General features: G+C 31.3%; 1 protein-coding gene across 2 annotated transcripts in view; it reads right to left on the bottom strand.

Moving 5' to 3' along the window:
- Positions 1-867: 867 nt before the first annotated feature.
- LOC141326762 (uncharacterized) overlaps positions 868-24156 on the bottom strand; it is a 133847-nt gene continuing 110558 nt past the window's right edge. Inside the window, exons 1-2 of one of the 2 annotated variants that reach the window (XM_073835301.1) lie at positions 11573-11775; positions 868-2288 (exon numbers count right to left, since the gene is read on the bottom strand). In XM_073835301.1, coding sequence (XP_073691402.1) covers positions 1285-2288; positions 11573-11684 — 1116 coding nt within the window. In that variant the 5' untranslated portion in view covers positions 11685-11775 and the 3' untranslated portion in view covers positions 868-1284. Of the gene's footprint in view, positions 2289-11572; positions 11776-24156 lie in introns of those variants that run through there. The other variant, XM_073835300.1, reaches the window with a different exon arrangement.

Raw genomic sequence — 24156 nt, 5'->3', positions numbered from 1 at the left:
TATCAAAATGTAATTTTTGATTAGTAATATGCATTGTTAAGAACCTAATTTGGCCAACTTTAAAGGTGATTTTCTCAGGATTTTGATTTTTTTTGCACCCTCAGATTCCAGATTTTCAAATAGTTGTATCTCGGCCAAATATTGTCCTGTCCTAACAAACCATACATCAATAGAAAGCTTATTTATTGAGCTTTCATAGTATATATACATCTCAGTTTTGTAAAATTTAACCTTATGACTGGTTTTGTGGTCCAGGGTCACATATGTGGCGAGTATGGAAGATGGTAAGCTAGACTCTAAGTATAGAGATACTCGCTATGTATTGCTGGAGCATACGTCAGACAGTTCATTTGAAATTGTCAATGTAGAAGATGGCTCCAGGATTGTGAGAAATGTGAAGCACATGCGCCATGTACCTATTCCATTGGAGATCTATTGCACTGTGGAGCTGCTGTCACTAAAACAAATTCCTAGTATGTGTAAACATACCTGGCAATAAAGCTCATTCTGATTCTGATAAGCATGCCAGATTCTACAGAGAAATGGAACGATGAAGGTGCTCAAGAGACACTGTTGAAGTCAGATGTTTCGGAGGAGCCCCAAAGTTCATCAGTTACAGTACCAGAGACAACAAGCAAGCCTGTGACTACTCGTAGTGGTAGAGTGTTTTTGATTACTCAGTTTAGCCTTAAAAGAGGTTGAGTAACAGTAACAAAGATGTTTAAGTTTGAGGATAATTTGTTATTTGGTGGTATTTAAAGTTCTTTAATACTAATGATGGGAGGGATGTAGTATAGTGATATCGCGAGACAGAACGAGATTGGGAGAATCAACAACACCACACTGCCCATATTAGAATGCCCAACTTTATTATTATTATTATTATTATTGCAAAGGTGCACACAAGATAGGGAACATCCAGCAACAGAAGGAACAAAAATTATACGAATAATCAACATAAATAAATATTATACACACAACAATATATTAACAAGGACCAAGAACCAATAGAACAAATGACATCGAATAAAATACATTAAAATAATAAAATATTTTGGAGGTATAGGCAGTGTTTCAGACTTCCCATTTAGTTTTTTAAAGTACTTAAAACCTTAATCTTACATTTGCATGTATGATCCTAGATAACAGAACAGAAAGTCTACTTTGGATTATAATACTACTAAAATAAAGTCGAAATACAAGAATAAAGTGAAAATATTTTGAGTCCAAATATGAAGGAACTACTAGATTTAGTGAAGACGCAGCATCAGATCTGAAGATGATCTAGTTACTGTGATCGCTTTGTGTTTGTGTGCTTAAAGATGATGGATTGAAACGCTTCCGGCGTGCAGCGTAGCGATCCGGTTTCTCTCCAGTGTGAATCCACTCGTGTGCTTTCCGATTTCCTGATTTATTGAACCTCTTGTCACAGTATGAACACTTATAAGGTTTCTCTCCAGTGTGACTCCACTCGTGTGTTTTCAGATTTCCTAAATTATTGAATCTCTTGCCGCAGTGTGAACACTCGTACGGTTTCTCTCCAGTGTGGATCCTCTCATGTGTTTTCAGATGGCATGACTGATTGAATCTCTTGTCACAGTGTGAACACTTGTACGGTTTCTCTCCAGTGTGGATCCTCTCATGTGTTTTCTGATGTACTGGCTGACTGAATCTTTTGTCGCAGTGTGAACACTTGTACGGTTTCTCTCCAGTGTGAATCCTCTCATGTGTTTTCTGATGTTCTCTTAAATGTTCTTGACGAGAAAAACTCTTTCCACACAAATGGCACACATGTGGCTTCTCCTTCGTGTGAACTTTCAGGTGTTTTCTCAGGACTGAAGCCCACAAGAATGTCTTCCCACATTGATCACATGTGTACAGTTTCTCTTTAGTGTGGATGTTCATGTGTTCCCTAAGGCTTGATGATTCTGAGAAACTCTTCCCACACTGATCACAAGATAATGGCTTCTCTCCAGTGTGAACTCTCATGTGTGCTACAAGGGATCTTTTTACTGTGAAACTGTTTCCGCACTGATCACATGTGTACGGTTTCTCTCCAGTGTGAACTCTCATGTGAACAACAAGATTACTTTTGTATGTGAAACTCTTTCCACACTCAGTGCAGGTGAGAGATTTTGTGCTCCTTTTCTTTAAACCTTTCTGTTTGGGTTTTTCTCTGCTTCTGTCGTCCTTTTTCTCTTCAACCTCACTCAGTTCTTCTTTCACTTCTCTCAATTCTTCTTTCACTTCGCTCGATTCTTCTTTCACTTCACGGTATTCCATTAACTCTGAAACAAAGGTAAAAGGAGAACATTTGTCATGTCATCAATTATGTATTTATATTTCTTATTATTTTCCTTGCTTATGTATTTTCATTATTTAATCTTATGATTTGGACTCTGAAAATAGTTGAAATACCACGAGAATAAAGTAAAAATACTACAAGAATGAAGTCAAAATACAACGAGAATAAAGTTGAAATATTTTTTAGTAAAGTTGTAATATTTCGAGAATAAATTCAAAATACTACAAGAATAGAGTGGAAATATTTTGATTAAAGTTGTAATATTCTGAGAATAAAGTTGAAATACTATGAAAATAGTCGAAACACTATGAAAATAAATTCAAAATACTACAAGAATAAAGTCGAAATACTATAAGAAAAAAGTTGAAATACTATGAAAATAAAGTTAAAATACTACAAGAATTAAGTCGAAATACTATGAAAATAAAGTTGAAATACTATGAGAATAAAGTTGAAATTCTATGAAAATAAAGTTGAAATACAATAAGAATAAAGTTGAAATACTATGAAAATAGTCGAAACACTATGAAAATAAATTCAAAATACTACAAGAATAAAGTCGAAATACTATAAGAAAAAAGTTGAAATACTATGAAAATAAAGTTAAAATACTACAAGAATTAAGTTAAAATACTATGAAAATAAATTCAAAATACTACGAGAATAAAATCTTAATATTTCTAGAGTAAAGTTGTAATATTTCGAGAATAAATTCAAAATGCTACAATAAAGTCGAAATACTATGAAAATAAAGTTGAAATACTACAAGAATTAAGTTAAAATACTATGAAAATAAAATTGAAATACTACGAAAAAAGTCGAAATACTATGAGAATAAATTTAAAAGACTAGAAGTATAAAGTCTAAATACTATGAAAATAAAGTTGAAATACTACGAAAATAAAGTCGAAATACAACGAGAATAAAGTTGAAATATTTTTAGTAAAGTTGTAATATTTTGAGAATATAGTCAAAATACTACAAGAATAAAGTCAAAATACTATGAAAATAAATTTAAGACTACAAGAATAAAGTCTAAATACTATGAAAATAAAGTTGAAATACAATGAGAAAAAAGTTGAAATAATTTGAGTAAAGTTGTAGTATTTCGAGAATATAGTCAAAATACAACAAGAATAAAGTCGAAATACTATGAGAATAAAGTAGAAATACAACGAGAATAAAGTTAAAATACTATGAAAATAAAGTCTAAATACTAAGAGAATAAAGTTGAAATACTATGAAAATAAAGTCTAAATACTACGAGAATTAAGTTGAAATACTATGAAAATAAAGTCGAAATACTATGAGAATAAATTTAAAAGACTACAAGAATAGTCTAAATACTATGAAAATAAAGTCGAAATACTATAAGAATAAATTTAAAAGACTACAAGAATAGTCTAAATACTATGAAAATAAAGTTTAAATACTACGAAAAATAAAGTTGAAATACTACGAAAAAAAGTCGAAATACTATGAGAATATATTTAAAAGACTACAAGAATAAAGTCTAAATACTATGAAAATAAAGTTGAAATACTATGAAATTAAAGTTGAAATACTACGAAAAAAAGTTGAAATACTACGAAAAAAAGTCGAAATACTATGAGAATAAATTTAAAAGACTACAAGAATAAAGTCGAAATACAACGAGAATAAAGTTGAAATATTTTGAGTAAATTTGTAATATTTCGAGAATATAGTCAAAATACTACAAGAATAAAGTCGAAATACTATGAGAATAAATTCAAAATACTACAAGAATAAAGTCGAAATACTATGAAAATAAAGTCGAAATACTATGAAAATAAAGTTGAAATACTATGAAAATAAATTCAAAATACTACGAGAATAAAGTCTAAATATTTCGAGAGTAAAGTTGTAATACTACGAGAGTAAAGTTGAAATACTATGACAATAAAAATGAAATACTATTAAAATAAAGTCGAAATACTATGAAAAAAATTCAAAATACTACGAGAATAAAGTCAAAATATTTCGAGAGTAAAGTTGTAATATTTCGAGAATAAATTCAAAATGCTACAACAATAAAGTCGAAATACTATGAAAATAAAGTTGAAATACTATGAGAATAAAGTCAAAATATAATGCGAATAAAGTCGAAATACTATGAAAATAAAGTCAAAATACAATGAGAATAAAGTAGAAATACTATGAAAATAAAGTTGAAATACTATGAAAATAAAGTCGAAATACTATGAAAATAAATTCAAAATACTACGAGAATAAAGTCGAAATATTTCGAGAGTAAAGTTGTAATACTACGAGAGTAAAGTTGAAATACCATGACAATAAAGTTGAAATACTATTAAAATAAAGTTGGAATACTATGAAAATAAGGTCGAAATACTGTGTAAATAAAGTCGAAATACTATGAGAATAAATTCAAAATACTACAAGAATAAAGTCGAAATACTATGAAAATAAAGTTGAAATACTATGAAAATAAATTCAAAATACTACGAGAATAAAGTCTAAATATTTCGAGAGTAAAGTTGTAATACTACGAGAGTAAAGTTGAAATACTATTAAAATAAAGTTGGAATAATATGAAAATAAAGTCGAAATACTGTGTAAATAAAGTCGAAATACTATGAAAATAAAGTCGAAATACTATGAAAATAAATTCAAAATACTACGAGAATAAAGTCGAAATATTTCGAGAGTAAAGTTGTAATATTTTGAGAATAAATTCAAAATGCTAAAACAATAAAGTCGAAATACTATGAAAATAAAGTTGAAATACTATGAGAATAAAGTCAAAATATAATGCGAATAAAGTCGAAATACTATGAAAATAAAGTCAAAATACAATGAGAATAAAGTAGAAATACTATGAAAATAAAGTCAAAATACAATGAGAATAAAGTCGAAATACAATGAGAATAAAGTTGAAATACTATGAAAATAAAGTCGAAATACTATGAAAATAAATTCAAAATACTACAAGAAAAGTCGAAATATTTCGATAGTAATGTTGTAATATTTCGAGAATAAATTCAAAATGCTAAAACAATAAAGTCGAAATACTATGAAAAAGTTGAAATACTATGAGAATAAAGTTGAAATACTATGAGAATAAAGTCGAAATACAATGAGAATAAAGTCGAAATACAATGAGAATAAAGTCGAAATACAATGAGAATAAAGTCGAAATACTATGAAAATAAATTCAAAATACTACGAAAATAAAGTCAAAATATTTCGAGAGTAAAGTTGTAATATTTCGAGAATAAATTCAAAATGCTACAATAATAGAATCGAAATACTATGAAAATAAAGTTGAAATACTACAAGAATTAAGTTGAAATACTATGAAAATAAAATTGAAATACTACGAAAAAAGGTCGAAATACTATGAGAATAAATTTAAAAGACTACAAGAATAAAGTCTAAATACTATGAAAATAAAGTTGAAATACAATGAGAATAAAGTTGAAATATTTTGAGTAAAGTTGTAATATTGCGAGAATAAAGTTGAAATACTACGAAAATAAAGTGGAAATACAACGAGAATAAAGTTTAAATATATTGAGTTAAGTTGTAATATTTCGATAATAAAGTGGAAATACAACGAGAATAAAGTTGAAATACTATGAAAATAAAGTCGAAATACTACGAGAATAAAGTGGAAATACAACGAGAATAAAGTCAAAATATTTTGAGTAAAGTTGTAATATTTCGAGAATAAAGTCAAAATACTACAAGAATAAAGTCGAAATACTATGAAAATAAAGTTGAAATACAATGAGAATAAAGTTAAAATATTTTGAGTAAAGTTGTAATATTGCGAGAATAAAGTTGAAATACTACGAGAATAAAGTTTAAATATATTGAGTTAAGTTGTAATATTTCGATAATAAAGTGGAAATACAACGAGAATAAAGTTGAAATACTATGAAAATAAAGTCGAAATACTACGAGAATCAAGTGGAAATACAACGAGAATAAAGTCAAAATATTTTGAGTAAAGTTGTAATATTTCGAGAATAAAGTCAAAATACTACAAGAATAAAGTCGAAATACTATGAAAATAAAGTTGAAATACAATGAGAATAAAGTTGAAATATTTTGAGTAAAGTTGTAATATTGCGAGAATAAAGTGGAAATACAACGAGAATAAAGTTGAAATACTATGAAAATAAAGTCGAAATACTACAAGAATAAAGTCAAAATACTATGAAAATAAAGTTGAAATACTACGAAAATAAAGTCGAAATATTTTGAGTAAAGTTGTAATATTTCGAGAATAAAGTCAAAATACTACAAGAATAAAGTCGAAATACTATGAAAATAAAGTTGAAATACAATGAGAATAAAGTTGAAATATTTTGAGTAAAGTTGTAATATTGCGAGAATAAAGTGGAAATACAACGAGAATAAAGTTGAAATACTATGAAAATAAAGTCGAAATACTACAAGAATAAAGTCAAAATACTATGAAAATAAAGTTGAAATACTACGAAAATAAAGTCGAAATATTTTGAGTAAAGTTGTAACATTTCGAGAATAAAGTCAAAATACTACAAGAATAAAGTCGAAATACTATGAGAATTCAAAATACTACAAGAATAAAGTCGAAATACTATGAAAATAAAGTCGAAATACTACGAGAATAAAGTTGAAATACTACGAGAATAAAGTTGAAATACTACGAGAATAAAGTTGAAATACTACGAGAATAAGGTCGAAATACAATGAGAATAAAGTTGAAATACTATGAAAATAAAGTCGAAATACTACGAGAATACAGTCAAAATACAATGAGAAGTTAAAATATTTCGAGAGTAAAGTTGTAATATTTCGAGAATAAATTCAAAATCATACAAGAATAAAGTTGAAATACTACGAAAATAAAGTTGAAATACTGTGAAAATAAAGTTGAAATACTATGAGAATAAAGTCGAAATACAATGAGAATAAAGTTGAAATACTATGAAAATAAAGTCTAAATACTACGAGAATACAGTCAAAATACAATGAGAAGTTAAAATATTTCGAGAGTAAAGTTGTAATATTTCGAGAATAAATTCAAAATCCTACAAGAATAAAGTTGAAATACTATGAAAATAAAGTCGAAAAACTATGAGAATACGGTCAAAATACAATGAGAAGTTAAAATATTTCGAGAGTAAAGTTGTAATATTTCGAGAATAAATTCAAAATCATACAAGAATAAAGTCGAAATACTATGAAAATAAAGTTGAAATACTGTGAAAATAAAGTTGAAATACTATGAGAATAAAGTCGAAATACAATGAGAATAAAGTTGAAATACTATGAAAATAAAGTCGAAATACTACGAGAATACAGTCAAAATACAATGAGAAGTTAAAATATTTCGAGAGTAAAGTTGTAATATTTCGAGAATAAATTCAAAATCATACAAGAATAAAGTCGAAATACTATGAAAATAAAGTCGAAATACTATGAGAATACGGTCAAAATACAATGAGAAGTTAAAATATTTCGAGAGTAAAGTTGTAATATTTCGAGAATAAATTCAAAATCATACAAGAATAAAGTCGAAATACTATGAAAATAAAGTTGAAATACTGTGAAAATAAAGTTGAAATACTATGAGAATAAAGTCGAAATACAATGAGAATAAAGTTGAAATACTATGAAAATAAAGTCGAAATACTACGAGAATACAGTCAAAATACAATGAGAAGTTAAAATATTTTGAGAGTTAAGTTGTAATATTTCGAGAATAAATTCAAAATCACACAAGAATAAAGTCGAAATACTATGAAAATAAAGTTGAAATACTGGGAAAAATAAAGTTGAAATACTGTGAAAATAAAGTTGAAATACTATGAGAATAAAGTCGAAATACAATGAGAATAAAGTTGAAATACTATGAAAATAAAGTCGAAATACTATGAGAATACAGTCAAAATACAATGAGAAGTTAAAATATTTCGAGAGTAAAGTTGTAATATTTCGAGAATAAATTCAAAATCCTACAAGAATAAAGTCGAAATACTATGAAAATAAAGTCGAAATACTATGAAAATAAAGTCGAAATACTATGAAAATAAAGTCGAAATACTACGAGAATAAAGTCTAAATATTTTGAGAGTAAAGTTGTAATATTTCGAGAATAAATTCAAAATCCTACAAGAATAAAGTCGAAATACTATGAAAATAAAGTCGAAATACTACGAGAATAAAGTTGAAATACAATGAAAATAGTACTATGAAAACTATGAAAAGTTGAAATACAATGAGAATAAAGTCAAAAATACTACGAGAATAAAGTCAAAATACTACGAGAATAAAGTCGAAATACTACGAGAATAAAGTCAAAATACTACAAGAATAAAGTCGATATACTACGAGAATAGTCAAAATACTACGAGAATAAAGTCGATATACTACGAGAATAGTCAAAATACTACGAGAATAAAGTCGATATACTACGAGAATAGTCAAAATACTATGAGAATGAAGTCGATATACTATGAGAATAAAGTCGATATACTACGAGAATAGTCAAAATACTACGAGAATAAAGTCGATATACTACGAGAATAAAGTCGAAATACTACGAGAATAAAGTCGAAATACTACGAGAATAAAGTCGAAATACTACGAGAATAAAGTCGATATACTACGAGAATAAAGTCGATATACTACGAGAATAGTCAAAATACTACGAGAATAAAGTCGATATACTACGAGAAGTCAAAATACTACGAGAATAAAGTCGAAACACTACGAGAATAAAGTCGATATACTACGAGAATAGTCAAAATACTATGAGAATGAAGTCGATATACTATGAGAATAAAGTCGATATACTACGAGAATAGTCAAAATACTACGAGAATAAAGTCGATATACTACGAGAATAAAGTCGAAATACTACGAGAATAAAGTCGAAATACTACGAGAATAAAGTCGAAATACTACGAGAATAAAGTCGAAATACTACGAGAATAAAGTCGAAATACTATGAGAATAAAGTCGAAATACTATGAGAATAAAGTCGATATACTACGAGAATAAAGTCGAAATACTATGAGAATAAAGTCGAAATACTATGAGAATAAAGTCGAAATACTATGAGAATAAAGTCGAAATACTATGAGAATAAAGTCGAAATACTATGAGAATAAAGTCGATATACTACGAGAATAGTCAAAATACTACGAGAATAAAGTCGAAATTCTAAGAGAATAAAGTCGATATACTACGAGATTAAAGTCGAAATACTACGAGAATAAAGTCGAAATACTACGAGAATAAAGTCGATATACTACGAGAATAGTCAAAATACTACGAGAATAAAGTCGAAATACTACGAGAATAAAGTCGAAATACTATGAGAATAAAGTCGAAATACTACGAGAATAAAGTCGAAATTCTAAGAGAATAAAGTCGATATACTACGAGAATAGTCAAAATACTACGAGAATAAAGTCGAAATACTATGAGAATAAAGTCGATATACTACGAGAATAGTCAAAATACTACGAGAATAAAGTCGAAATTCTAAGAGAATAAAGTCGATATACTACGAGAATAAAGTCGAAATACTACGAGAATAAAGTCGAAATACTACGAGAATAAAGTCGATATACTACGAGAATAGTCAAAATACTACGAGAATAAAGTCGAAATACTACGAGAATAAAGTCGATATACTACGAGAATAGTCAAAATACTATGAGAATGAAGTCGATATACTACGAGAATAAGGTCGAAATACAATGAGAAGTTAAAATATTTCGAGAGTAAAGTTGTAATATTTCGAGAATAAATTCAAAATCCTACAATAAAGTCGAAATACTATGACAATAAATTTTAAATACTATGAAAATAAAGTTGAAATACTACGAGAATAAAGTCGAAATATTTCGAGAGTAAAGTTGTAATATTTCGAGAATAATTTCAAAATACAAGAATAAAGTCGAAAATACTATGAAAATAAAGTTGAAATACTATGAGAATAAATGTAAAAGACTACAAGAATAAAGTCTAAATATTATTAAAATAAAGTTGAAATACAATGAGAATAAAGTTGAAATACAATGAGAATAAAGTCGAAATACTACGAGAATAAAGTCGAAATTCTAAGAGAATAAAGTCGATATACTACGAGAATAGTCAAAATACTACGAGAATAAAGTCGAAATACTATGAGAATAAAGTCGATATACTACGAGAATAGTCAAAATACTACGAGAATAAAGTCGAAATTCTAAGAGAATAAAGTCGATATACTACGAGAATAAAGTCGAAATACTACGAGAATAAAGTCGAAATACTACGAGAATAAAGTCGATATACTACGAGAATAGTCAAAATACTACGAGAATAAAGTCGAAATACTATGAGAATAAAGTCGATATACTACGAGAATAGTCAAAATACTACGAGAATAAAGTCGAAATTCTAAGAGAATAAAGTCGATATACTACGAGAATAAAGTCGAAATACTACGAGAATAAAGTCGAAATACTACGAGAATAAAGTCGATATACTACGAGAATAGTCAAAATACTACGAGAATAAAGTCAAAATACTATGAGAATGAAGTCGATATACTACGAGAATAAAGTCGATATACTACGAGAATAGTCAAAATACTACGAGAATAAAGTCGAAATACTACGAGAATAAAGTCGATATACTACGAGAATAGTCAAAATACTATGAGAATGAAGTCGATATACTACGAGAATAAGGTCGAAATACAATGAGAAGTTAAAATATTTCGAGAGTAAAGTTGTAATATTTCGAGAATAAATTCAAAATCCTACAATAAAGTCGAAATACTATGACAATAAATTTTAAATACTATGAAAATAAAGTTGAAATACTACGAGAATAAAGTCGAAATATTTCGAGAGTAAAGTTGTAATATTTCGAGAATAATTTCAAAATACAAGAATAAAGTCGAAAATACTATGAAAATAAAGTTGAAATACTATGAGAATAAATGTAAAAGACTACAAGAATAAAGTCTAAATATTATGAAAATAAAGTTGAAATACAACGAGAATAAAGTTGAAATATTTTGAGTAAAGTTGTAATATTTCGAGAATAAAATCGAAATACAAGAATAAAGTTGAAATACTACGAAAATAAAGTCGAAATACAGTTATAGAAATCAGTTTTGGCTTCTAGAACAGACTTGATGTAAATGGGTTTTAATCTACAGACTGTTCCAACAAATAAACCTGCCTGAAGCTTTATAATGGTCAGCATTATTAATAAAGAATAAACACCAACCTGTTTGTTGTTCAGCATCTCTAGTGTGTACTGGATCACTCATCTTCTCTCTGTCCTCTTTAATAAACTCAGATTTGCAGATTTCAGCTCTTCCTGAGGATTTGACGCTCATCTTCACTGATACACGGATTACTGCTGAATGTGTGATTGTTGTGGGAGGGGCTTCACTGATGATGTGATTGTTGTGGGAGGGGCTTCACTGATGATGTGATTGTTGTGGGAGGGGCTTCACTGATGATGTATTTCTGTGTGGAAAAGCCAAAATAAACAATGAATAGAGGGAACCAGTGTCACATTTTCACCAATCTATTGCTTGGCCCTCTGTAATTTCACAGCTGGACCACCAACGCAGCAAACACAGAACGTTCCCATATGAGAACCAAATAAGAACGTTCCCTGTAGGTTCTCTTTTTTTTCCCGAAACGTTCTCCTAACCTAAAGGGAACATTCAATTTATGTCAAGAAAACTTTTCCTGGTTAACCAATAGGGAACGTTCCGGGAACCAAAAATTGTTAGCTGGGAATCACAGAGCCACAAAAGCTAGGCAGAAACATTCAGAAATTGTTTTTATTTTTTGTAGTACACTTATAAAGTAAGGTCAAAATTGTGTATTTAAGCCCTATTCTACAGTAGAAAACATTTATAGTGGGGGGAAAAAAAGCTGTAATCCTCCAAAATATATTTTCTCGCGTTCCATAATGTTGTATTTCACACTTAGTAAGTCAGTCTGAACACTAGTGTTTACAACAACATTGGAAAAGTCTTCCATTTGAATGAATGATTGGACGTTTTTTGATATCAGAATTAAAACTAACTTTATCATGTCTTAAAAGTGACTATAACAAATTTGATCAGCCAAAACTACATTTCAAAAGAGAAATAGCAGCCAGACTTGATATCAGTCCTTTTTACATTCTGTATTAGCAACATTATCCCTTCAAACATCGAAACGATCATTCAGACGAACAAACTAAACAGGTTTTAATGAAATTAACTCGCTTTCCTCTCATATTTCTTGCTGCTGTTGTTTATTTTAACGTTATTCAGCTGATGAAAACAAGACAGTGTCTAACTGAGATGTACTTTTCTCGTTCGTGAAACTATTTGTCCTGAACAACTCCGTATTTCACTCATCTTTTATGAACGGAGGAACATTAGACACAATGACTGTTGTTGCCGGAAGAACATTTCTAGAGTAAAAGTCTCCTTTCTGCACTGAACACACATTATCTATTACATTACTACAGCACTATTCATATTCAGAAGAGCTGGCCTTTACCTCAGATTCGTTATCCTCAGATTTAATCACACGAAATAAGACTTGCAGGAGAGCAAACAGCTAATAACAGAGAAGAGGACTCACCGTAACTCTCTTCTTCTTCTTCTTCTTCAGTTATGGCGGTTGGCATCCAACTTTGGTGCATATCGCCATCTACTGGGGGGAGATGAGAAGAGGAGAATAAAACTAAATTCTCTAATAGAGATCTGTTGATTTTAAAAAATGAAGCAATACTTCATATCCTTTATATGAACCACTTAGAACATTTTCCATATTTATTGTGTTGATTCCTATTTGCATCAAGTCATTTTTTAAATTGTAGTCTTTCTCTATTGTATGCCCCGCGATGAAAAACGACATGTTCTATAGTCTCTGGCTGACCACATTTGCTACATTGTCCATTGTCGTGTTTCCCTGTCAACTGGAGTGATTTATCTAGTGCTGTATGTCCAATTCTCAGGCGAGAAATTATTGTATCTTCCTTTCTATTGCCAAAGCTTGTTCTAATTAAATCTACTTTATTTTTTATGTTGTGCATATGTGACCCTGGACCACAAAACCAGTCATAAGGTTAAATTTTACAAAACTGAGATGTATACATCATTTGAAAGCTCGATAAATAAGCTTTCCGTTGATGTATGGTTTGTCAGGATAGGACAATATTTGGCCGAGATACAACTATTTGAAAATCAGGAATCTGAGGGTGCAAAAAAAATCAAAATACTGAGAAAATCACCTTTAAAGTTGTCCAAATTAGGTTCTTAACAATGCATATTACTAATCAATAATTACATTTTGATAAATTTACAGTAGGAATTTTACAAAAAATCTTGATTTTGCTCTTCGTGCTAAAATCATGCTAGCGACTTGCTAGTCATGCTAGAATCGTGCTAGCGACTTGCTAGTCATGCTAAAATCATGCTAGCGACTTGCTAGTCTTGCTTAAATAATGCTAGCGACTTGCTAGTCATGCTAAAATCATGCTAGCAACTTGCTATTCTTGCTAAAATCATGCTAGCGACTTGCTAGTCGTGCTAAAATCATGCTAGCGACTTGCTAGTCATGCTAAAATAATGTTAGCAACTTGCTAGTCATGCTAAAATAATGCTAAAATCATGCTAGCGACTTGCTAGTCATGCTAAAATAATGATAAAATCATGTTAGCGACTTGCTAGTCATGCTAAAATCATGCTAGCGATTTGCTAGTCATGCTAAAATCATGCTAGCGACTTGCTAGTCATGTTTAAAATCATGCTAGCGACTTGTTAGTCATGCTAAAATCATGTTAGCGACTAGCTAGTCATGCTAAAATAATGCTAAAATCAAGCTAGCGACTTGCTAGTTGTGCTAAAATCATGCTAGCGACTTGCTAGTCAAACTACAATCATGCTAGCGACTTACTTGTCATGCTAGAATCGTGCTAGCGACTTGCTAGTCATGCTAAAATAATGCTAGCGACTTGCTAGTCATACTACAATCATGCTAGCGACTTACTTGTCATGCTAGAATCGTGCTAGCGACTTGCTAGTCATGCTAAAATCATGCTAGCGACTTGCTAGTCTTGCTTAAATAATGCTAGCGACTTGTTAGTCATGCTAAAATCATGCTAGTCGACTTGCTAGTCGTGCTAAAATCATGCTAGCGACTTGCTAGTCGTGCTAAAATCATGCTAGCGACTTGCTAGTCATGCTAAAATAATGTTAGCAACTTGCTAGTCATGCTAAAATAATGCTAAAATCATGCTAGCGACTTGCTAGTCATGCTAAAATAATGATAAAATCATGTTAGCGACTTGCTAGTCATGCTAAAATCATGCTAGCGATTTGCTAGTCATGCTAAAATCATGCTAGCGACTTGCTAGTCATGTTTAAAATCATGCTAGCGACTTGTTAGTCATGCTAAAATCATGTTAGCAACTAGCTAGTCATGCTAAAATAATGCTAAAATCAAGCTAGCGACTTGCTAGTTGTGCTAAAATCATGCTAGCGACTTGCTAGTCAAACTACAATCATGCTAGCGACTTACTTGTCATGCTAGAATCGTGCTAGCGACTTGCTAGTCATGCTAAAATAATGCTAGCGACTTGCTAGTCTTGCTAAAAATCATGTTAGCGACTTGGTAGTCTTGCTTAAATAATGCTAGCGACTTGCTAGTCTTGCTAAAATCATGCTAGCAACTTGCTAGTCATGCTAATATCATGCTCGCTAGCCTTCTTTCCATAGGCTTTTTCAATATCGAAAAACACTCCTATGACCATTTCTGTATTCACTTGAGCTTTCCTGATTTCATTTTCTAAACATATCATTGCATCCCATGTGCTACGTCTCTTTCTAAACCCACTTTGTTGCTCGTGTATTAGTTTCCTTGATTCCAAAAAATAATTTAATCGAGATATTACCATTTTCTCCGTAATTTCACACAAGTTAGACGTCAGAGCAATTGGCCTATAATTGCTAGGTATTGAAGGGTCCTTCCCAGGCTTTGCTATTGGTATGATTATCCCTAATTTCCATGAATATGGTAATTCCCCTTGCCTCCATATTTTGTTGTAAAGACTTAATATTGTAAGTAATGTATTTGTTGATAGATGTCTGATCCTTTCCTGGAGAGGTATGATTAATTCCCTATAGAGCATGTACTAGTTTTTGGCTAGTGATCTAGAATTTTCTCTAATTGGGTGTTGTCTTATTTCCTTCATATCTTCAGAAACATCTTTCCTAACTGCCATATAGCCATTCAGTACAAAACTCAAGGGTGGTTTAAGCCATGATTCTTGAATACAAATAACATGAGCTTTATCAGTTTTTGTCTGAGATGAATTTCTTAAACTCTTGTCCATTTGCTAAAAGACTTCCACTGAATTATTGTTCCCACCATTAAGATCCACCACATACTGTCTGCGAATTAGTTGCTTGTGCCCTTAATTTCTCATTTATTTGTTCTACCGTAATTTCTTCTGCATTCAAGTATTTCCCAGCTGCCCTGAGGATTATTTCTGACATTTAAAGCATCTAATCGCCGGTGGAATATATTGTCTTACTCAGATATACTTTTTCTGGGAGCCTTTCTGCATCGAACTGAATCATGACTGATAGACTGCCGAACTTTTGTTTCTCTTTAACATGTTTTAATCTCCTCTCATCAATTAATTTTGCTCCTGTTAACTTTTCCTTAATAGATTCTGCTGATATATCTGTTGATACTCCTGATATCCTAACACCAAACATAGTGCATGCTATCTTTTTTTTTCCCCATTAGCGTTTTTAGGCCCAGTGCTGATTTTTGCTGATTTTATAGTTAGACTACCATCTCTCAATATTTTTGCACTTATTTCCCCTATGGCTTCATTCAATGCCTTTGTTAATTTAAATGGGTTAGCTGTTTTATCTGATTCTGCCACGAATTGCAGCTTTACCTTATGCTCTACTTTAGGTCTTTGAGTCTGCTGTCCAGGAGTTTGACCCCACGACTTCTTCCTTTTCCGACTTTCTACAACTTTCCAGTTGCTTTCTAACATTTCTACTTCTCCACCATCCATTCCGGTCATCTCTCCTCTTCTTCTTCTTCTTCTTCTTTCAGGTTTTATGGCGGTTGGCACCTCACTTAGAGAGGAGTGTGGGCAGTAGAATGGCGTTGAGGACGGTGAAACTAACTTAAACTAAATAAAAAAATAAAAAAGACTTCTTTGGATTGCATATGCATTTTAAATTCTTTCAATTAACCCAGTATTTTTTAAGTAATTTATTAATACCTTGTGCACCTTCCCAGATGTATTTCCCAATATATACTCAAGTATCATATTTTATTCTTTGATTTGTGTCGTTAATTCTACCCTATCATCCTCATAATTTTTGCATTCTAATAGTATATGTTTTACTGTCTCTTCTGCATTACAGTGATTGCATAGTGGGATGTTTCAGTGTAAGCCAGAGCGTCACAAACCCCGCCCTCTCCAAACAATCCAATGGGACGCGGGACAAACTAAATCACCAAATCACACTTTCAGTGTTTTATCAAAGATGTTTTTGTTGACAATTGCATAGTTTTTTTTTTTTTTTATTCATGCGACAGGTGTAACTTCAAGTGTTTTGTTTTTGTTTGTGTATATGGTATTTCACATACTTATTAAATTAGTCACCAAATTTTGCTCCAAACTCTTACTTTCATGCAACAAAAATCTTTGCCAGAGCATTAAATCATTAATTTTCTAGATTTAAAATATCAGATGTTCAATATCAATTCAAAACATTTGGGTTAATGCACAATCCTTTAAAAGAAGCGTTTCTTGCATTCTTCCTCTAAGTAACTAAAGACGCATGCAGTCTCCATGTCTCCAAAATAATTTTCAACTACTTGTGTCACTGGGTAAATCAAACAAATAACTTCATACGTAACTTCTTTAACTTTATTGGTGAGTAAGAAAGGCGCAACACAAAGGCAAGTCTTCAATCGGTAAATCCAGACACTCAACTGAAACCAATCTTCAGGATCTCTCATCTTCTCTCTGTCCTCTTTAATAAACTCAGATTTGCAGATTTCAGCTCTTCCTGATGATTTAATGCTTGTCTTCATTTGTAAACCGATGGGAATATTCCAGCATTTATCGCTGAATGTGTGATTGTTGAAGAAGGAGCTTCACTGAACATGAATTTCTCTTTGGAAAAGCAGATTTGCTAAAATAAACAATAAATCAAAGAGGCATCAAGTGTTATGTCTTTGGACCTCATTACATTACTATTTATTATATTGCTATATTCAACTTAAAAGCACTTTTTCCTTTCGATACACTCGTGATTTATACAACACGAAGACGAAGGAAATCTATAAACTTTGATAATTCCACAAGAGCAAAGCTACACTCAATACCGGACAAAGGGAAACTAAAGAGACTCCAACTAAAGTGGATACAGACAGGTGAGGAGGATCAACTAATAATGACATAACCAGAACTGGAACAGGAACATAACCAAATATGGGCACATAACAAACAGTCCTGGGGTGTGACGCCTTTGAAATCTTTGGAAAAAATGTAAATAGGGTTAAAAAAAATAATAATTAACTAATAGTTATCACCTTATTTAACCGGTTGATTGATTACGTTGACAATTGCAAACATTTTTTGTATTACAATTTTTCTAAAATGTCAAATTTTAATATGCAAATGAGCATTATTTAATGAAATATGCGCTCATTTGCATACATTTCTAAGTACTAAAATCTAAACACTGGATGAAGTCAGTTTCAAAATTCTTGTTAATTTTTTTGGAAACATTAGAGTCAAATGTTTTTTACAGAGGGGATTTTGGGTATCTTATTTTTGTCACTCCATAACTCAGAAAACAATATTTTGTACCATTTTTGGGGAATAAACTGTATGAAATCATGGTTATTATATAAGAACATCCCTCTGTAAAAAGCTTCAGAATAGAGAGAGGAATACAAATGTAAAGTGTTGCTGAAGTGGAGATTTATGACTCAGTGTAGGAGAAAATATGTATTGTAATTGTAATTGAAATCTATTGACACAAATAGATAAAGTACGATAAAAGAAAGACTTAACTGTATCATTTGTATGTTTTCTTACTAGTTATTATTAAAAGCCCAAAATCTCAAACTTAAATCTAAGAAAGGGATTTTAGCCGATGTTTTATTGAATCTGTTTTAAGTTTTTCTATTATTTGTTGGTATGTTGATTTGAATGTAAAGAACAGGGGTAAGTTGTGCCTTTGTGCAAATCAAATAGGTGTAAGATATCAATTTCCCACAATAAAGTAAGAAAGAAAAAGGAAAAAAGTTAAAAGAGTTATTATTTTTCTTCATTCTTAACCCTTGTGCGACCTTATGGACATTCTTGTCCATTTGAGTTTTGTTGTTGTTGTTGTAAGTGTGCCTGTGTCAATGCCAACTGCATACATTTTGGCTCAGGTGTTTATTTTTATCGAAATATTAATATTTCACCATCATTTCCTTCAAAAAAAATCTATTTTACTTTCCGTACAAAAAAAAATAGTCACACTCAGGAGCTTAAGCCTTAAGGACAAAAATGTCCACATTGAAACTGCAATTTTTTAACCCAGGGGCATTTGACTATAAAATTATGCAATATTTGCTGATAGGCATTTGTTCTATCGGCAAGGCTTCAAATGTCAAATTTGTACTATTTTTTACTAGATTGTGCCATTTTTTTTTTTTAATCAAATTTGGCATATACTTTTTTTTTTTTTTTTTTAAATCTAACACTACATAAAAATATAAATGCCTCAAAATTAACGTTGTTCTTAACTGACACACCCAAGAATCTAATACACAAGAAAAAAAACACCTGTGGCATTATGCAAACAAACCAGCATTTAAGGGGTTACAATTCTGAAAATTAATGCATGTTTGGTGTCTATGGATAGAACAGATGCTGGTTACAAATCGACATCAGTGAAAGTGGAAAAAACATTAATAAATCATATTTTTATGACAGTTTCTGGACATTTTTGATTGGACATTTTAAATAGAGCATTAGCGCCATCTGTAATTAATGGATCAGAAACGGAAATCCCTAAGAACAATTATATACCTATTCTATCCTAGTACTTTTAATAAATTGAAACTAACAAAACAATAACAACACGGAAATGTGAAACACATTTAATACCTTAAGGGTTTTCTGTCGCAGCATTTCGAATCTTACAGAGATTTCCAAGTCATATTACAAACAATAGCAACCTCTGAAAGTGAAATATCCTATTCAAATGGTGGAATATTTGTGGAAAGGGACTAACAATACTGATCAACTATAGTTAGCCTGACGCTATATTATTTGTACAAAAACAGAACACATACTTGTAAGAGATTTCTAACCTAAACTGATCAAAACATTACAGAAAGCTTTAAAACATGTACACAAGTTCACAAAGCTCTGGTTCACAATCTGACAGACGGAAAGTGACCATATTAAGTGGGCTAATATTTTTAATATTTTATTTAATATTTTTAATATTAAGTTTAGTTCACTAAAAATGGTTTTACAACACCTGTATCTGAATATAAGCAAGTGCACTCACGTTTCTGTGTCCAAACGCTGTAAACTAAACTGCGAACTGAAAGCTCAGGAAGCTATAAATACAAATATTCATTTATTCAACTGCCGTTGATTTGAATTCTGTTGTTCCGTTACTCCTCACGTGAGCGCGCGCGCAGAAGCGGGAGATCAAGCGTCATCAGAGAGAGTCTGAGCGGCGCCTCCGGTTGTGGCTAGAAGGGATACGTCTACGACCGGAAACTAACAATGAAATTAATTTTTCTACTTATTAGAGTGTGTTTTTTTTAACGTCTACACCTACCCCAACCCTAAACTTAGCCCTTACTATAATAAAAAAAACAGTATTATTGTTGTACAGTGTGATAAAAATAATGTTAGATTGATGTGCGCATGCCCAGTAGCGAATCATGTATCCCTTCTAGTCTTTACCGGCGCCTCCTGCATTTCTCCCCGTCCTTCTTCTTCTTCTTCTGTTGGTTTTATGGCGGGTTGCGAACCAACTTCAAAGGTGCATACCGCCACCTACTGTGATGGAGTGTGAAGAAAATGATCTAACTTCTATATCCTATAATATAACCCACAATTCTTGATGAATTTTATAACTGCATTTATCTGTTTCCTTGAATTTATATTGTCATTTAATATATGTGACCCTGGACCACAAAACCAGTCATAAGGTTAAATTTTATAGATGTATACATCATATGAAAGCTCAATAAATAAGCTTTCTATTGATGTATGGTTTGTTAGGATTGGACAATATTTGCACTCTAAAAAATGCTGGGTTAAAAACAACTATTTAACTCAAAAATTGCTTTAAAATTACTATATTCCTCGCGTAAAATATGACTAAATAGCTTGGAAAGTAACATTTATTAATCATTTAAAAATGAACATTTATTAATAAGTTGAATAAATAATAATTAAATAAAAAAAGTTAATTGCTTAATAAGTAATAAATAATAAATAATAATAAATAAACGTTCACCTTTTTGATTATTGCTGATGCCTAGATTACTTCCCAAGCTATTTGGGCATATTTTAAGCAAGGAATATAGTAATTTTAAAGCAATATTTGAGTTAAATAAAACTAGCCAGAAGGATGGGTTAAACATTTAACCCGACTGCTGGGTCAAAACAAGCCAATCGCTGGGTTTGTCCATATTTCACCCAGCGCTGGGTTGTTTTTAGCGAGTGGATGGCCGAGATACATCTATTTGAAAATCTGCAATCTGAGGATGCAAAAAAAAATCAAAAATACTGAGAAAATCACCATTAAAGTTGGCCAAATTAAGTTCTTAGCAATGCATATCACTAATCAAAAATTACATTTTGATATGTTTACAGTAGGAATTTCACAAAAAACTTCATGGAACATGATCTTTACTTAATTTCCTAATGATTTTTGGCATAAAAGAAAAATCAATAATTTTGACCCATGCAATGTATTTTTGGCTATTGCTACAAACAAACCCCAGCGACTTAAGACTGGTTTAGTCTCCCTACTGCTTGAAGCTCTTCCTTAAGAATCATCCTTTCTTCAGTCTTGTCCTGCCCTCATTAGGTTTAAAACTTCAGCACATTTCTTTAATATATAACCTATTTGATCCTTCCAAGTTAATTCATCATCAAACCACAAACCTAGACAGCTAAATTTTGACACCTTCTCTAAAGAAGCCCCATATACTGTAATTTTAACCTTTTCTCCCCTTTAATTTTCTTCCTTGTAAATATCTGATAGCATGTTTTAGATCTTGAAAATTTGAATCCCCATTCTGCTGACCACTTTTCAACCGTTTCTATGGCTTCCTGAATTTTATCTGTATTAAAAGATACATTCCTTCCTCTTTTCCACGTGATTCCATCATCTGCATATAATCCAGTGCTAATTCCTGGTGCCACATTTCCAAAAATATCGTTTATCATAATATTAAATACACTGTAAAAAAAAAAAGCCGTAAAATTTACGGGAAAAACCTGGCAGCTGTGGTTACCAGAGTTTTACTGTAAAAAAATACGGTAGCAATGTTTTACATTTTACGGTTTTCACTTAAATATACAGGTAAATACCGTAATTTCTGATTTTTTTTTAACTGATATAACAGTGATGTACCAACCTTTTGAAGCACTGAAATCTGTTTTGTACCTTTGCAATACACTGATAACCACCAAAAGCAGGTGGTGGACGAACCAAAGCCCATCACAAGGAGGTTTTAAATAATAACATATAGAGAAGGTGCACAGCGTTCACACAAACACTAAACACCATCATGGTAACGCACATAAAACTGATTTAATGCGAAAAACATTAATTTAACAAAATTAGATGTAACATACAACCCTAATGTACAAAACTGCCAATAAAAATCTAAGAAGAAAAGGTTATTTCAACAAAAAAAACATCAAATAAAAAAATGAAACACAGGGAATTCTGGGAATGTCAATTTACGGTTATTCACTGTAAAATTTACCTTCTTTTTCACTTAAAAAAACGGTATACTGCCGTAAAATAACATGCAATGTCCAAAACAGTTTTTCACCGTATATAGAAGGGGAACTTACCGTTAACCATTTCACAGGTTTTTACCGTAGCATTTTTACAGTTTTTTTACCGTTAAATTCACGGTCATTTTTTTCATTTCAATTACACTTCCCTGAGGTGTTCCATTTTCCACACTTATGGTCTGGGATACTTCACCACCGACTTGAACTTGAATTGTTCTGTCGAATAAAAAACTTAAAATCCAATTATACATTCTCCCTTCTATTCCAATTCTCTTCATTTTAATAAGCAACCCCTCTTTCCATAACATATCATGTGCTTTTTCCATGTCAAAGTAAACCGCCACTAATCCCTCTTCAATTGCTGCAGCTTTTTTTACATCCGTTTCCAGCTTTACCAAAGCATCTAATGTTGATCGACCTTTCCTAAAACCATATTGATTAGGTGCCAATACTCCCTTACTTTCAAGTATATCATTTAATCTATGTACAATCATTTTTTCCATTAATTTACATAAATTTGATGTAAGTGCAATTGGCCTGTAAATCGACGCATCATCAAATCATCAAATCACACCTCCTATGTTTTAACAAAGATGTTTTTGTTGACAATTGCATAGTTTTTGTTATTTTTTTAATTCACGCTGCAAACTCTTATTTTTATGCAACAAAAATATATATCTTTACCAGAGCATTTAATCATTAATTTTATATTTTCAACATCAGTGCAAAACATTTGGGTTAATGTGCAATCATTTAAAAGAAGCGTTTCTTGCATTCTTCCTCTAAGTAACTAAAGACGCATGCAGTCTCCATGTCTCCAAAATAATTTGCAACTACTTGTGTCACTGGGTAAATCAAACAAATAACTTCATACGTAACTTCTTTAACTTTATTGGTGTGTAAGAAAAGCGCAACACAAAGGCAAGTCTTCAATCGGTAAATCCAGACATGAAGGGCAGAAAAGCTTGTGTGAAACTCATCCCGCACTGATCACAAGTGAACGGTTTCGCTCCAGTGTGACCTCTCGTGTTTGATGTAAGGTGTCCTTTTTTTGTAAAACTCTTCCCGCATGATGTTCTTTAAAACTTTGTAGATGTAAAAAAACTCTTTCCACACAAATGGCATGAATGCGGCTTCTCCTTTGAATGAACTCTCAGGTGTTTCTTCAGATCTGAAGCACACACAAGTGTTCCATTCCAGGCAACTCAAGCTGCGTCGAAACGCTTTGGGGAACTAGTGTTGCTTTCGTCAACGAAAATTATGACTAAATATAGTCGTCAACGAACCTTTATCACGTGACGAAAACGAGACGAGACGAGACGAAACGAAAATGCTGGTCATGTGACGATGACTATATAAAATGTATTATGAAATATCGTTGCCGATTAAAAACGAGACTAAATGTTGTTTACAAAATAAAAACTATGCTAAAATGTCTCTTTATTTTCGTTGACGAAAACGAGACGAAACGAAATGTTAGAATGTTAGATTGTAGCCAGAGCTGTATCACTTCTAGCCTAAACCGCAAGCGAGCGGCGTCACTCCCTCGCTGCATTATCTAGAAGACGCCCACGAACAAAGTTAAGTCTGACACAGATAAAGGGACCAATGCCCGGCCAGATAGGGTTCATATTTGGGGGAAAAAGAAGGAAGAACACATACATTTTTTTCTACTAAAAAAAAAAAAAAAAGCTGTTCGAAGCACCAACGGGATCAACCGTATCTAAAAGGGTTCATTACTGGAAGCTTTTCAACACGTTGTGCAC

The sequence above is a fragment of the Garra rufa genome, chromosome 1, assembly GCF_049309525.1.
Source record: "Garra rufa chromosome 1, GarRuf1.0, whole genome shotgun sequence".
Lineage (NCBI taxonomy): Eukaryota > Metazoa > Chordata > Actinopteri > Cypriniformes > Cyprinidae > Garra > Garra rufa.
This window is presented reverse-complemented; position numbering and strand designations above follow the sequence as displayed.